This window comes from Propithecus coquereli, unplaced genomic scaffold (assembly GCF_000956105.1).
Source record: "Propithecus coquereli isolate 6110/MARCELLA unplaced genomic scaffold, Pcoq_1.0 Scaffold833, whole genome shotgun sequence".
Taxonomy (NCBI): Eukaryota; Metazoa; Chordata; class Mammalia; order Primates; family Indriidae; genus Propithecus; species Propithecus coquereli.
Window position 1 is genome coordinate 325535 of NW_012154541.1, and position 12921 is coordinate 338455.

Below are 12921 nucleotides of genomic sequence, written 5' to 3' on the forward strand. Positions count from 1 at the left end.
ATAAACATTTTATATGCAAATGTGATTTTTTTGTAAAATGCTTTTGGTTTCCATCCATTTTGCCTTAGCCCTTACTCCCTCCTCATACTGTAAAATACCTGATGTGCAAATATTTCAGTTGTATAAATGAAATATCAAAAGATGCTTACAAATTCTTTTCATTAAAAAAATCCTGACCTGGACATATTTTATCAATTAGATCATAATATCCAGAAACAGTCCTTCGGATTCTACCAAAGATTTGATATCACAACTATATATGCCATTGTAGGCTTCAGACTAATTTCCATTTCTTGGGGCTTGCAAAAAAAATGCTAAAAAATAAGTGATATTCTTAACTGGCTAACACCTTCATGTCTACTGTTTGTCTCTATCTCCTGGGAAATAACGTTCACTATCCAAGATGCCACTTCTGCTCCACGTCGTGACAAGAACCCATATGTTTCAGATTGGAGCAGAATAGGCAGTTATTGTCTAGAAAGAAATCAAACTGCTCTCATTCCAAATAAACCTGGGAATGAGGTTATCAAAGCAAGTAGACTCAAGTGGCAATGAAACTTCCAATTCCCCAATTCCACTAATATTGTTTCTTCTAGTAAGAAATTACTTTCAAAAAGATTTGTGTAAGTATGTTAGAACAAAGGCTAAGAACCACCACTATTCTATCCATGCATGTGCAGCAGGTAGGATGTAAATGTATACAATTTATTAAACAGCTCCTTGTATTTAGCCAGTCATAGCAGCAATATTTTTCAGGAAATTTCCCTAATCCTATAAATGATACTCTTTATCCCCTACTCCTCTACACATAAAAATCATGCCTTCAGAAAAGGCTATGTAGTAAGATAATCTAACATTCTGAAAATCCATGAATTGCCATTTTAGAAAATATTTATTCCACATATTAGCTATATAGTAAGATGACAAATCCAATTAAAAAATTATCTAGAGCCAAGAACATGCAGATATTACGTATGAAGAAGCTAATTTTAAGGATATGCTATGCCATATATGAGGAGACAATAGGTTTTCTTTTTCTGTTTGAGTGTCATAAGTCTGCAAAGTAACAAATCCTATTTATGAGACATGTATCTTAGTGAATGATAATGTAATTTAAAAAATCATATATAACCAACAATTTAAAAAAGATAAATTCCTGATAAATACATAATTTATTAAATCAACTTTTGCATTTTTTATGCAAGCAATTAGGAAGATGGTTAGCACATATTTGTTCTAACAAGGGTAAGATGATACCTCACAGTAACTTTGATTTGTATTTCCCTGATGATTAGTGAAGTTGAGCATGTTTCCATACACTTGTTGGACTTGTATGTCTTCTTTTGAGAAATGTCTATTCAGATCCTTTGCCCACTTTTTAATGGGATTATTTGTGTTTTTGCTGTTGAGTTGTTTAAGTTCCTTGTACATTCTGGATATCAGTCCCTTGTCGGATAAATAGTTTGCAAATACTTTCCATCATACAGGTTGTATCTTTACTCTGTTGATTGTTTCCTTTGTTATACAGAAACATTTTAGTTTCATATCATCCCATTTGTCTATTTTTGTTTTTGTTGCCTGTGTTTTCGAGATCTTAGGCATAACATCTTTGCCTAGACCAACGTCCTGGAAGGTTTTCTCTATGTTTTCTTCTAGCGCTTCTATAGTTTCAGGTCTTACATTTAAGTCTATAATCCATTTTGAGTTGACTTTTGTACATGGTGAGAGGTAGGGGTCTAGTTTCATTCTTCATCATATGGATATCCAGTTTTCCTGGCACTTTTCCACATACATTGGGGAAAAGAAGAGGGTCTCTTTTCCCCAAGGTATGTTCTTGGCATCTTTGTAAAAAATGAGTTGGCTGTAAACACATGGATTTATTTCTGGGTTCTCTATTTTGTTCCATTGCTCATATGTCTGTTTTTATACTAGTACCATGATATTTTGGTTACCATAGCTTTGTAGTATATTTTGAAGTCAGATAGTGTAATGCCCCCAGTTTTGTTCTTTTTGTTCAGAATTGCTTTGGCTTTTTGGGGTCTTTTGTGGTTTCATATGAATTTTAGGATTTTTCTTTCTATTTGTGTGAAGAATATCACTGGAATTTTGATAGGAATTGCATTGAATCTGTAGATTGTTTTGGGAAATATCATTTCAACAATATTACTTCTTTTGATCTTCCGATCCATGAGCATGAATATCTTTCAGTTTGTTTGTGTCCTCTTCAATTTCTTTCATCAGTGTTTCATAGTTATCCTTGTGGAGGACTTTCACCTCCTAGTTTAAGCTTATATCTATCTATCTATATTTTTTATAGCTATTATAGAAGGGATTGCTTTCTTGACTTCTTTTTCAGCTACTTTGTTATTGATGTAGAGAAATGCTACTAATTTTTTGTGTGTTGATTTTATATCCTGTAACTTTACTGAATTTGTTTATCAGTTCTAAGACTGTTTTGGCAGAGTCTTTAGGTTTTTCTAAATATAAGATCATGAGGTCTACAAAAAGTAATAATTTTACTTACTCTTTTCCAATTTGGATGCCTTTTATTTCTTTCTCTTTTCTAATTGCTCTAGCTAAGACTTCCAGTACTATGTTGAATAAGAATGGTGAAACTGGGCGTTCTTGCCTTATTTCAGTTCTTAGTGGAAAGGCTTTCAGCTTTTCCCCATTCAGTGTGAATTAGCTGTGGGCTTGTCAAGTTATATTGCCAGAGTCAATATATACCCTTTATTATGTTGAGGCATGTTCCTTCTATACTCAATTTGTTGAGAGCTTTTATCATAAAGAGATGATGTATTTTACTGGATGCTTTTTCCTTGTCTATTGTGATGATCATATTATTTTTGTCCTTCATTCTGTTGATTGGTGCACCACATGTATTGATTTGCATATGCTGAGCCATCCTTGGATAAATCCCACTTGATCATGGCATATTACCTTTTTGATGTGTTGTTGGATTTGTTTTGCTAGTGTTTTGTTGAGAATTTTTACATCTATGTTCATAAGGATTATTGGTCTGTAGTTTTCTTTCTTTCTTTTTTTTGGTTGTGTCCTTGTCTGTTTTTGGCATCAGGGTAATGCTGGCCTTATAAAATGAGTTAGGAAGAATTCCTTCCGCTTGAACGTTTGGGAATAGTTTGAAAAGAAGTGATGTTAGTTCTTGTTTATATGTTTTGTAAAATTCAGCATAAAGTCACCCGGTCCTGGGTTTTTCTCTGCTAGGAGACTTTTTATACTGGTTCAATCTCGATAATAGTTATTGGTGTGTTCAGGTTTTTGATTTCTTCTGGTTCAATCTTAGTAGGTAGTATATGTCCAGTAATTTATCCATTTCCTCTACGTTTTCCAATTTCTCAGTGTATAGTTGTTGATAATAGTCTCTAATGATCCTTTGTTTCATTTTTTAATCCATTCAGCTGGTCTATATCTATGATTGGGGAATTTAAACCAATTATGTTCAAGGTTGTTATTGATAAGTGAGGATTTATGCCTGTAATTTTGTTATTGTTTTCTGATTGTTTTGTTTATCCTTTCTTCCTTTCTTCCTTTTTATTGTTTATCATTATGATTTGGTGGGGTTTTTATGTAGTAGTAACGTTTTTATAGTAATAACTTTCTCTTTCTCATTCATGTATCTGCTCTACCAGTGAATTTTATATTTTCCTGTGTTTCATGATAGTAAATATCATCCTTTTGCTTCCAGATGTAGGACTCCCTTAGGCATTTCTTGCAGGGCTGGCATAGTGGTGATGAATTCCCTCAGTTTTTGCTTGTCTGCAAAAGAATTTATTTCTCCTTCATTTTTGAAAGATATCCTGAGTATAGTATTCTTGACTGATAGGATTTTTCCTTTGGCACTTTGAATACATCGTCCCATTCTCTCCAGGCCTGTAAGGATTCTCCCAAGAAACTCGCTGCTAGTGTCATGGGGATTCCCTCCTACATGACTTGATGCTTTTCTCTAGCGGTCTTTAGAATTCTTTGTTTTTGACTTTTGACAGTTTGACTATAATGTGCCTTGGGAAAGATCTTTTTGGGTTGAATATATTTGGGGATCTTTGAGTTACCTGTATGTGGATGTCTGCAAGACTCTTGCAAGACTTGGGAACTCTTCAACTATTATTTTGTTAAATACATTTCTATGCCTTTGCTCATCTCTTCTCATTTTGGAACTCCTGAAATTTGAATATTTTGTCACTTTATGGTGTCTCATATGTCACGTAGGCTTTCTTCATTCTTGTTGTGCTTTTTGTTGCAAAAAGCAGATCGAATGATCTGTCATCAAGTTAAAAAATTCTTTCCTCAATTTGATCTAGTCTATTGTTAAAGCTTTTTTTTTTTTATTTTTTTATTTTTTTTTATTTCAGCAAATTATGGGTGTACATTGATTGTGTTATTTCATTCACTGAATTTTTCAGTTTCAGGAATTCTGTTTAGTTCTTTTTTTGGATACTTATCTTTTTGTGAATTTCTCATTCAGATCATGAATTGTTTTCCTGACTTCTTTGTATTGTTTATCTGTGTTCTTTTGTATCTCACTAAGTTTCTTTAGTATCATTACTTTTAATTTTTTCCAAGTATTTCATAGATTTCCCTTCATTGGGCTCTGTTACTGAAAAATTGTTATGTTCATTTGGAGATGTCATGTTGAATGCATGCATGGGCAACAGTACGGCAGGTACAGTGGGACCCTGCTTCCCAATGGTGCACTCGGGCGCAGGAAGCAGTTGACAGGGTGTGTTGATCCCTAGGCCTTGGACGACTAGCATGGGTGCCAGGGGTGGTTAGCTGGGTGGGCCTGAATTCAGGCCTCTAGATGGTGCATATGTCTGCCAGCTAACGCAAGTCAATCTTCAAGTCACTGGAGGCACGCTCTGGTGCTGGCAGCAGTGGGAAGGGTGGGCCTGTCCCCAAGCACACTGAAGGTGCATACAGTTGTACCACAGCCCTTCTGTTGGAGAGGGTGGGGTTGCTATCAGTAGCAGTAGCCCTAGGCACGTGGCTATCAGACTCTGGGGAGTATATACTTTGGCTCCTTTTGTCTAGGGGACAGCTTCCCTGGTATGCTGCACTCTCTGTTCCCTGGGGTGTAGGAGATTGCATGGACAAGAGTGCTGGGGACCTGGCCACACTGCTGGGTACAGCCAGAGCTCACATCTCAGACCTCTGGGAGGATGTGGAGGGATGTCAGAAGGGATGGATGTGGAGATGAAGGGGCTGTTGGACCCCACAGCAGGATGTACTTTGGTGGGGACTGGGCTCCCAAAATGGCATCAAATCATAGCTGCTTTGGCCTGGCGGGGGTGGGTGGGAACCAGTGTAAACTCTCTCTGGAACAATGTCATTGCATGGGCTCCAGGCAGCTCCCTATACTATGGAAGAGCCTGTGAGAACTGAGGGGCTCTTCTGTGCCCAGGACTGCAGGAATCTGCAGTGGGAATGTGGACCACACATTGTAATGTGCGGATCCAGTGCTTATCCTTTCTCCCCAATGAGCAGTTCCTACTGGCTATCAGTTGATCCTAGCCAAACTGGTTGCCTTGCTTTTTTCTCCTTCTGTGCTTCAGAGGTTCCCTGTCACTTCCCTGCTGAATGCCAGTGTTCTCTCTAGAAACTCTATTTGATGTGTGGCAATCTACTCACTGTTTTGGTTCTTTGCTAAGGGGGAGGCAAGGGCTGGACACCTCTAGTCAGCCATCTTGAACTATTCTATCTTTTTTGTTGTTTTTAATTTTTCAGTTGTGAGAAGATTTTATATATTTATTGGGTATCAGAGTTTCTGAGAGTTGCCTATTTAAGGTAGTTTATCTTACTGATTTGAGTGAACGTCTACATTCTGGATGTAATACTTCTTATTAACCATCTTTTGACAATTTATTATACCTTCCTTTGAGGCTATTTCAAGTATCCCTCTTTCTTCCTCCCAGATGCTTTCCCTTATTGCAATCATTCTTTGTAGATGATCTCCTTTCATACTTTACTGAGAAAGACTGAGATTTTAAAAACTAGGGTGAGAGAGAGCAAGATGGCCAAGATGGCCAACTAGAGACATTGCTTGTTGGACCAGATCACAGAGATAGATGACAGAGACAGTGAGGGACCCCACAGAGGAAAACTGCAAAGCTGAGAAGGAAGAAGATAGAGAGGAGAAGATATCGGTGAGGATCAAACCCAGAGAAGCTTGGAGTCCAGTGAAAGGGTAACAGGGGATTTCTCTCCCCCTCCTATGTGTCTTCGGTGAACAGTAGGCCACTAAGTTTACTGAAGCCTTCTCCACCCTTCATGAGCCCAGGCATGGTGGCAAATAAGGAAAAGTGGGGTGAACTCGTGAGTCCCAGGAGTTTGGACAGTCCACAGGGGGCCACCCCCAGGAGTGAACCACAAGAAGCCACAGTGCCAGCTCTCTTCCAACCAGACACTTCCTCCCCTGTACTTCGTCTATCCACTGTAAATGAGAAAGCAGTTTGAGCTCAGGTTGACTGAGAGCTGCAGTCCCTCCCCCACCCATTACAACCATGACAGTAGTTCAAACCGAGAAGTTTGAGAATAGCGCTTCTCTCCAGATGGTGTGTACTCCAGGCTAAGGACTCTATAGAGAGTAGGGCCCACATCTCTTCCCTTGAGGACTTGTGGTGAAACAGGGGTGTACAATTTGGGAACTCCCTGCCTGCTAGCATTTCGCAGGGTTGCAAGCTGGCAGCTCAGACAAGCAAGCCAGTCCCAGTACATCCCCACACAGGAGACGGGTGCATGGGGACTGCAGGGGAGAAGTCCTGGAGCTGGACTCAGGTGGCAAGGAAGCCCATGTGGACATATCCAATGGGAGAGTATGGTAGTGTGCTGAGGAATGGGGATCTGGGAACGCGCCCATCCCCACTGTTGCAGAACCACCATATTGGATAAGGGTGTGGCATTCGCTCACACTCACATGAGCCAGCTGACCGAGTGCTGCAGCCCCTCCCCTCACTCATCACAACAGGGAGAGCAGTCTGAGCTGAGAAGTTCGCGAGTGGCTGCTTCTCTCTGGCAGGTGCGTCCTCCAGGATGAGGACCCCACAAATAGTGGGGTCCACACCTCTTCCTTTGAGGAGTAGTAGTGGAACAGGGGTACATAATCCGGGCACTCCCTGCCTGTAAGCCTTTCACAGAGATGCATGCTAGCGGGTCAGACACACAGACCGGAAGAAGGTTTGAGAGCTGAACTCAGGTGGTGAGGGAGCACAGGTGGACTGAACTGATGGGAGTGTGCTATGGGGGTCCAAGCAGCGGCAATTTGGGAGAGTGTCCACCCTTCCCTGCAAAAAAACTCTGCTACTGGGTAAGGGCAGAAAGACCCCAGCCCAGGGTCTTAGCACTCAAGTATTTAGGCCCCTCCTCCATTAACAACCCTCCAGGTTTGCAGAGCTAGTCCTGACTCTCCTACCAGCATCTCCCTCTAGAGGCCGGAAAAGCAACTTCTGAGCCCTGCTGAGGCTTTGCAAAGCCTTTCAGGCACTGGCAACCTAGCCAGGAACTGCCTTGCACCTCAATGGTGGTGGAGAGCAAGCAACCCCCTGGGAGCTACAGGGTCTCTCCTAAAGCTTGGGGCACTCAAGTACTCCACCTGGGGACCAGAGCCTACCACAGGCACAAAGGAACATCTCAGCAGCTGGCTCTTTCACACAAACATCAATCAATGATAAGAACAACAACTCTCCAGCTCATCATAGTGTCTTCCAATTCAAGCAAACAGGGAGTAGCTGATTAATACTCATAAGTTATCACCTGCCTTATCGGAGATTAAGCTGGGGGACCCAACACATTTCACACTGCTTGCAAACGAGGAAGACACCAGAACAGAGGCAACCTGAGAGGATCATCAAACCTGCTTGAACACCACATAGGCAACTCAAGACCAGCACTTTTCTCCCTGGTATGGTCAGAGATTGATTTTCTGGGACCTGGGGACAGGCCCACAAGCCAGGCCCAAAACCCCCAGGACTCAATCGAGAGGACAGATGAGAAAGAATCAGCACAAGAACTACAGAAATATGAAAAATTAGAGCAAAAGGACACCCCCAAAAGGAAACAACAATTCTTTACCAATGGATACCAAACAAAATGAAAATATCAAAGTAACAGCTAAAGAATTCCAAATTTGGATTACAAGGAAGTTCAATGAAATACAAGAGAAAACTGAAAACCAATACAAAGAAACTACAAAAACAATACAGGAAATGAATTAAAAATTCACTAAAGAAATAGAATTATTAAAAAAAATCAAATAGAACTTCTGGAAATGAAAAATTCATTCAAGGAAATACTAAACACAGTGGAAAGTATTAAGAATAGACTAGATCAGGAAAAGAATCTCAGAGCTTGAAGACAACACCTTTGAATTAAACAAGTCAGTCAAAGAAAAAGAACAGATAAATAAGAGGAATGAACAAAGCCTACAAGAAATATGGGATTATGTAAAGAGGCCAAACATAAGAATCATGGGCAATTCTGAGGATGAAGAAGAAAACACAGAAGGGTTGGAAAATCTATTTGAGGGAATAATTGAGGAAAAGTTCCCTGGTCTTGCTAGAAATTTAGATATCCCGGTACAAGAAGCTCAACGAACACCTGGGAGATTCATTGCAAAGAGGCAATCACCATGACAGATAGTCATCAGATTGGCCAAAGTCAACACAAAGGAGGAACTCCCGTAAGCCATAAGGTGAAAACATCAGGTAACTTACAAAGGAAAGTTTGTAACTGCACACTTCTCAACTAAGACTTTACAAGCCAGAAGGCATTAGGGCCCCATCCTCAGTCTTCTTAAACAGAATAAGGGACAGCCTAGAATTTTGTATGCTGCAAAACTAAGTTTCCTATATGATGGAAAAATAAAGACTTTTTCAGACAAGCAAACACTGAGGGAATTTGTGAAGACCAGACTGGCCCCGTAAGATAAAAACTAGGGCTCCAGTCAAAGAGATGGACATGCTTTAAGGTTTAGGGACATCTGAACAAGCATGCCCTAAATTTAAATAATTATGACTAAAAGAAGGAAAGACTATGTACCCCTTTAAAAAATATTTCCTCATATGCCTCTGATAAGACCATAGACCTTTGAAAATAGTATTATACATTATAAAAGTTTGAAGAAACTTTGGCGTCCGCTTCCAAAGTCTGATGGTCATTGGAAAACCAAGAATTCTCACTCAGCAGCTCTTAAATTATTCAAATCTAATGTGAGGTTAAAAGAAATAAAGAATTTAATGTCTCCTTGATTCAATCAACTATGGAAATGATGCTGTCTCCACTAATCCGAAGAAGAGGTAGAGATAGGTCAAGGGAGAATACTGTACAGTTTTCTGAGAAGCCTTTGCAGAATTATTTAAACAAAAATACCTACTGATTTTAGAAAATATAATCAAAAATTGTTATGAGAATGATTCCTTTTCTACCTTGCAGGTTCTTTGACTTTAACAGTAGAACTCCCTAGATAAAATTTAATTTTAAGTTAAATTTTGTTTATTTGGAAATTTAAATTATCAGTATTAAAAACACTCTGTGTGTTTAACATATTAAACTTACTCAAGTGAAGCATTAAGAATTTGGAACTAAAATAAATGAGATAATGAGAAAGCGAAAACATATTTTTTATAATTAACAGCTCATTTTGAGTTAATTATACACAATTACCAAAATCTAATTGCAATTTATTTTCTATTATCTGTGGGAAGAATCACAGGCAAGGGAGCTTACAATGCTGCTTCCTTCCTGCATAAATACTATAGAATGAAAATAAATAATATGTGAGGCCTTAATGACAAATAAGAGCAAACAGTAGGGCACAGCTGAGCCAAACCATTGGAAGATAATTATCACATGAAAGATGGTAATGACTTAAATAAAAGTCACAAGTTGTTTATAAGTCCTCCAGTTTTTTTTTTTACTTAGTTTGTTTATTGGTTATACAAAGATGACCCTTATAAATTAACAGTTTTGTAATTCTGCATACTCCTAAAAATCTGACCATTTTTATACTTTCATATAATACTAAGCAATTCAACAAAAATTTTTATTGAACACCTATTGTTAAGAAAAAAACAACCTTGCTAAGTACTGCAGGAGATGAAGAAAAGCCACTTCCTTCAAGCACCTTAACAGTAGAATAAGGCAAATATATAAATATTTATCATCTATACAGAATATAAGGGCTATAAAGGAAACACAAGAAAATATTTCTGGAAGAGGTAATATTTGAGATAAATCCTAAAAGATAGGATAGAATTTTGACAGGCCAGAAATAGGGACCTATCCTCCCTACCTGAAACACAGACAGCTGAAACATATATACATACTCTCCTAGGGAATTAGAGCATGGACACCTTTGGGGGAAAATTATTCTGCTTACTATAGCTCTATATCTAAAACCTGATAAAATAACCATCAAGTATTGTTAAGTGAAAAAAAATGTGTTCTATTTTATCTCAAACATATACTGATATTGTTTATATTTGTAAGCACAAAGAAAGGTTTAGAAGGATACATATCAGAGTGCTAACACTAAGTCAACCAAGACAGGCTAGAAAATAAAATACGGAATGAAAGACGACTAATATTTTCTTGATATGTCTTTGGACGTTTTATCTTTTATAAGAGAAATGTTTACTTTTAAGTTTTTTTTAAAGTTTAATTTAAAATATTTTAAGATGGGTTATCAAATAGGATGTATAATATAAATACACAACCCATACTCATAAATGAATAAGAAGTTATATATAAAGATTAGCTCTAGATAAGATTATGGGTACATTTTATTTTTTTCTTTTGGCTTATCAGCATTTTATATTTTTGTCTACCATGAAAGAAAGTAAATTGGTAAAGATATAGATAAACATGAATAGCATTAAGAATAAGAAAAAAATATTTTAAATTAAAAAATATATTACAAAGTTCATACATATCAACTAAAGAAGAAATATAATACCCCTATATACAAAAATGTGGATGCAGGCAGGAAATTAAAATGCCACAAAGAAGAAACACAAAGGGTTAATACACACATAGAGAAATGTTCATTCTAATTGAGTACTGAGTAACTACAAATTACAATAGGATTCCATCTTTCCACTGACTAAATTGTCAAATATCATTTAACTCAGCAGTCCCCAACCTTTTTGGCACCAGGGACTGTTTTCATGGAAGACAATTTTTCTATGGACTGGGGGCGAGGGCAGTAGTTTCAGATAATTCAAGTGCATTACATTTATTGTGCACTTTATTTCTATTATTATTACATTGTGATCTATTATGAAATAATTATACAACTCACCATAGGTTGGGGACCCCTGAAACTATATAAATCAACACTGGAGAGCTAATTAGTTGATTGTGAACCCACCTCTATTCCCTTCTAAAACTGTTAAAAAAAATAATAGTAAAAGGATAAAAAAAAAAAAAAAGACATAAACCTATGTAGCTGCAGAAAAGTGAAGAAGAGAGGACAAAGAGATAAGAGATGTCACAAAATTTTAGAAGCCTAGAAAGCAGATGTATGAGTTGAAACTCAACTAGCAAAGCAGAAAAATCAAAACTGAAATATCTGCTAGCTGAGGTTGAAGGAGGTTGTAAGCTGAAACATGCCAGAGAACTCCTGAAAGGTTCAGGGACTGGAGGAAGAAGGTAGGAATGCAGGTGGGACTAAAAGCACAGCTGGCTGAAAGTCTGAGTAGCAGTCAAAAGTGAAGTCCTCCTCTATGTGTCCCTATCTTGTGGAGAAGACCGAAGTTTTATCCCCTGGAAGAAGCTGAAAAAGAATGACTCTGGACATGGGGGCCTGAAATACAGTTGAGGGCTGAAACCCATATAGATAAAAGCGGAAGTAAGTGAAAGCCTACATAATGACTGATGGGTCCCTTTTTTCTCACTCTAATAGGCTCCCCACATTGGCAGCCACACTTATATTAACACAATGCTCCCATCCCTTCTTCCCACCCAGACAGATGATTTATCCCTAGAGAAACTGACTACCCCAAGTGAAAAGACCTATGAATAGCAACAGGTCTAATAGCAAAGGGTCCCCAAGGTTCCCACCTGATCACAGTGAAGTCTATTAGTTGACAAGCCTTGCTCATATACACTTAGAGCTTTCAATAGGTTTTAACTGTTTTTCTTGTAAATGTAAGTGGATCATGAGACGTTGGTGGAAAAAATAAGAAAATGAGGGATGATTCTTGAAATCTATAACAAGGAAATAGCTATAGATAAAGTCAAAAATTTACTCTGAGAAATGTTCTTCAAGACATAATTTATAATAGAAAAACTCTATATTATCCAATAACAGGCTAATAGCTAAAAATCGGGGCACCACTGCCACACAGTAAATATTTTTTGAATAAATTAATTAGTATGCTTTACAAAGTAATAACATCAGAAAATATGATACAGTGAAAAAAGTAACAAATAAAATCCTGTATAAGCATAATCTCTATTATCAATATAGACTACAATATCATACAAAGAAAAGTAGGAGGAAAAGGTTCAAAGGATTGTCTCCGAGTTTTAGGATTATGAATGATTTTTATTTTCTTTTTTATACTTTTCTGTCTTTTTCAAAAATTTATAATGAGAACATATTTATTCATGTGGCCAGAAAACTGTATTAACCAATATAGAGCCATAATTTTATACCAAATATATGTTACACATGTCTTTAATATCCTTGCCTTCACCACCCCTCAGGTTTACCTTGGTACACAGTCACTCCCATTCATATCCAGATTGAGTTCTCGGGCTTTCATGAGCTCTTTGTCAGCAACTAGTTCTCTGGATTTAAACACAGCTTGAGTTCTTAACCTGCAAAAATAAATTTAAAGAATTTCTAATCCTGTGGAGTGTGATAAACTGAATGGTAATCCTTAGAAAAACTATGTTCTTTCAGTT

The 12921-nt window shown here is 37.7% G+C and overlaps 1 protein-coding gene across 1 annotated transcript in view; it reads right to left on the reverse strand.

The window, feature by feature from the left end:
• Positions 1 to 12921, reverse strand: part of KIAA1328 (KIAA1328 ortholog) — a gene marked incomplete at its 5' end in the record, with an annotated part of 172000 nt that overhangs the window by 92197 nt on the left and 66882 nt on the right. The window contains 1 exon segment of the mRNA XM_012663843.1: positions 12727 to 12834. Coding sequence (XP_012519297.1) covers positions 12727 to 12834 — 108 coding nt within the window.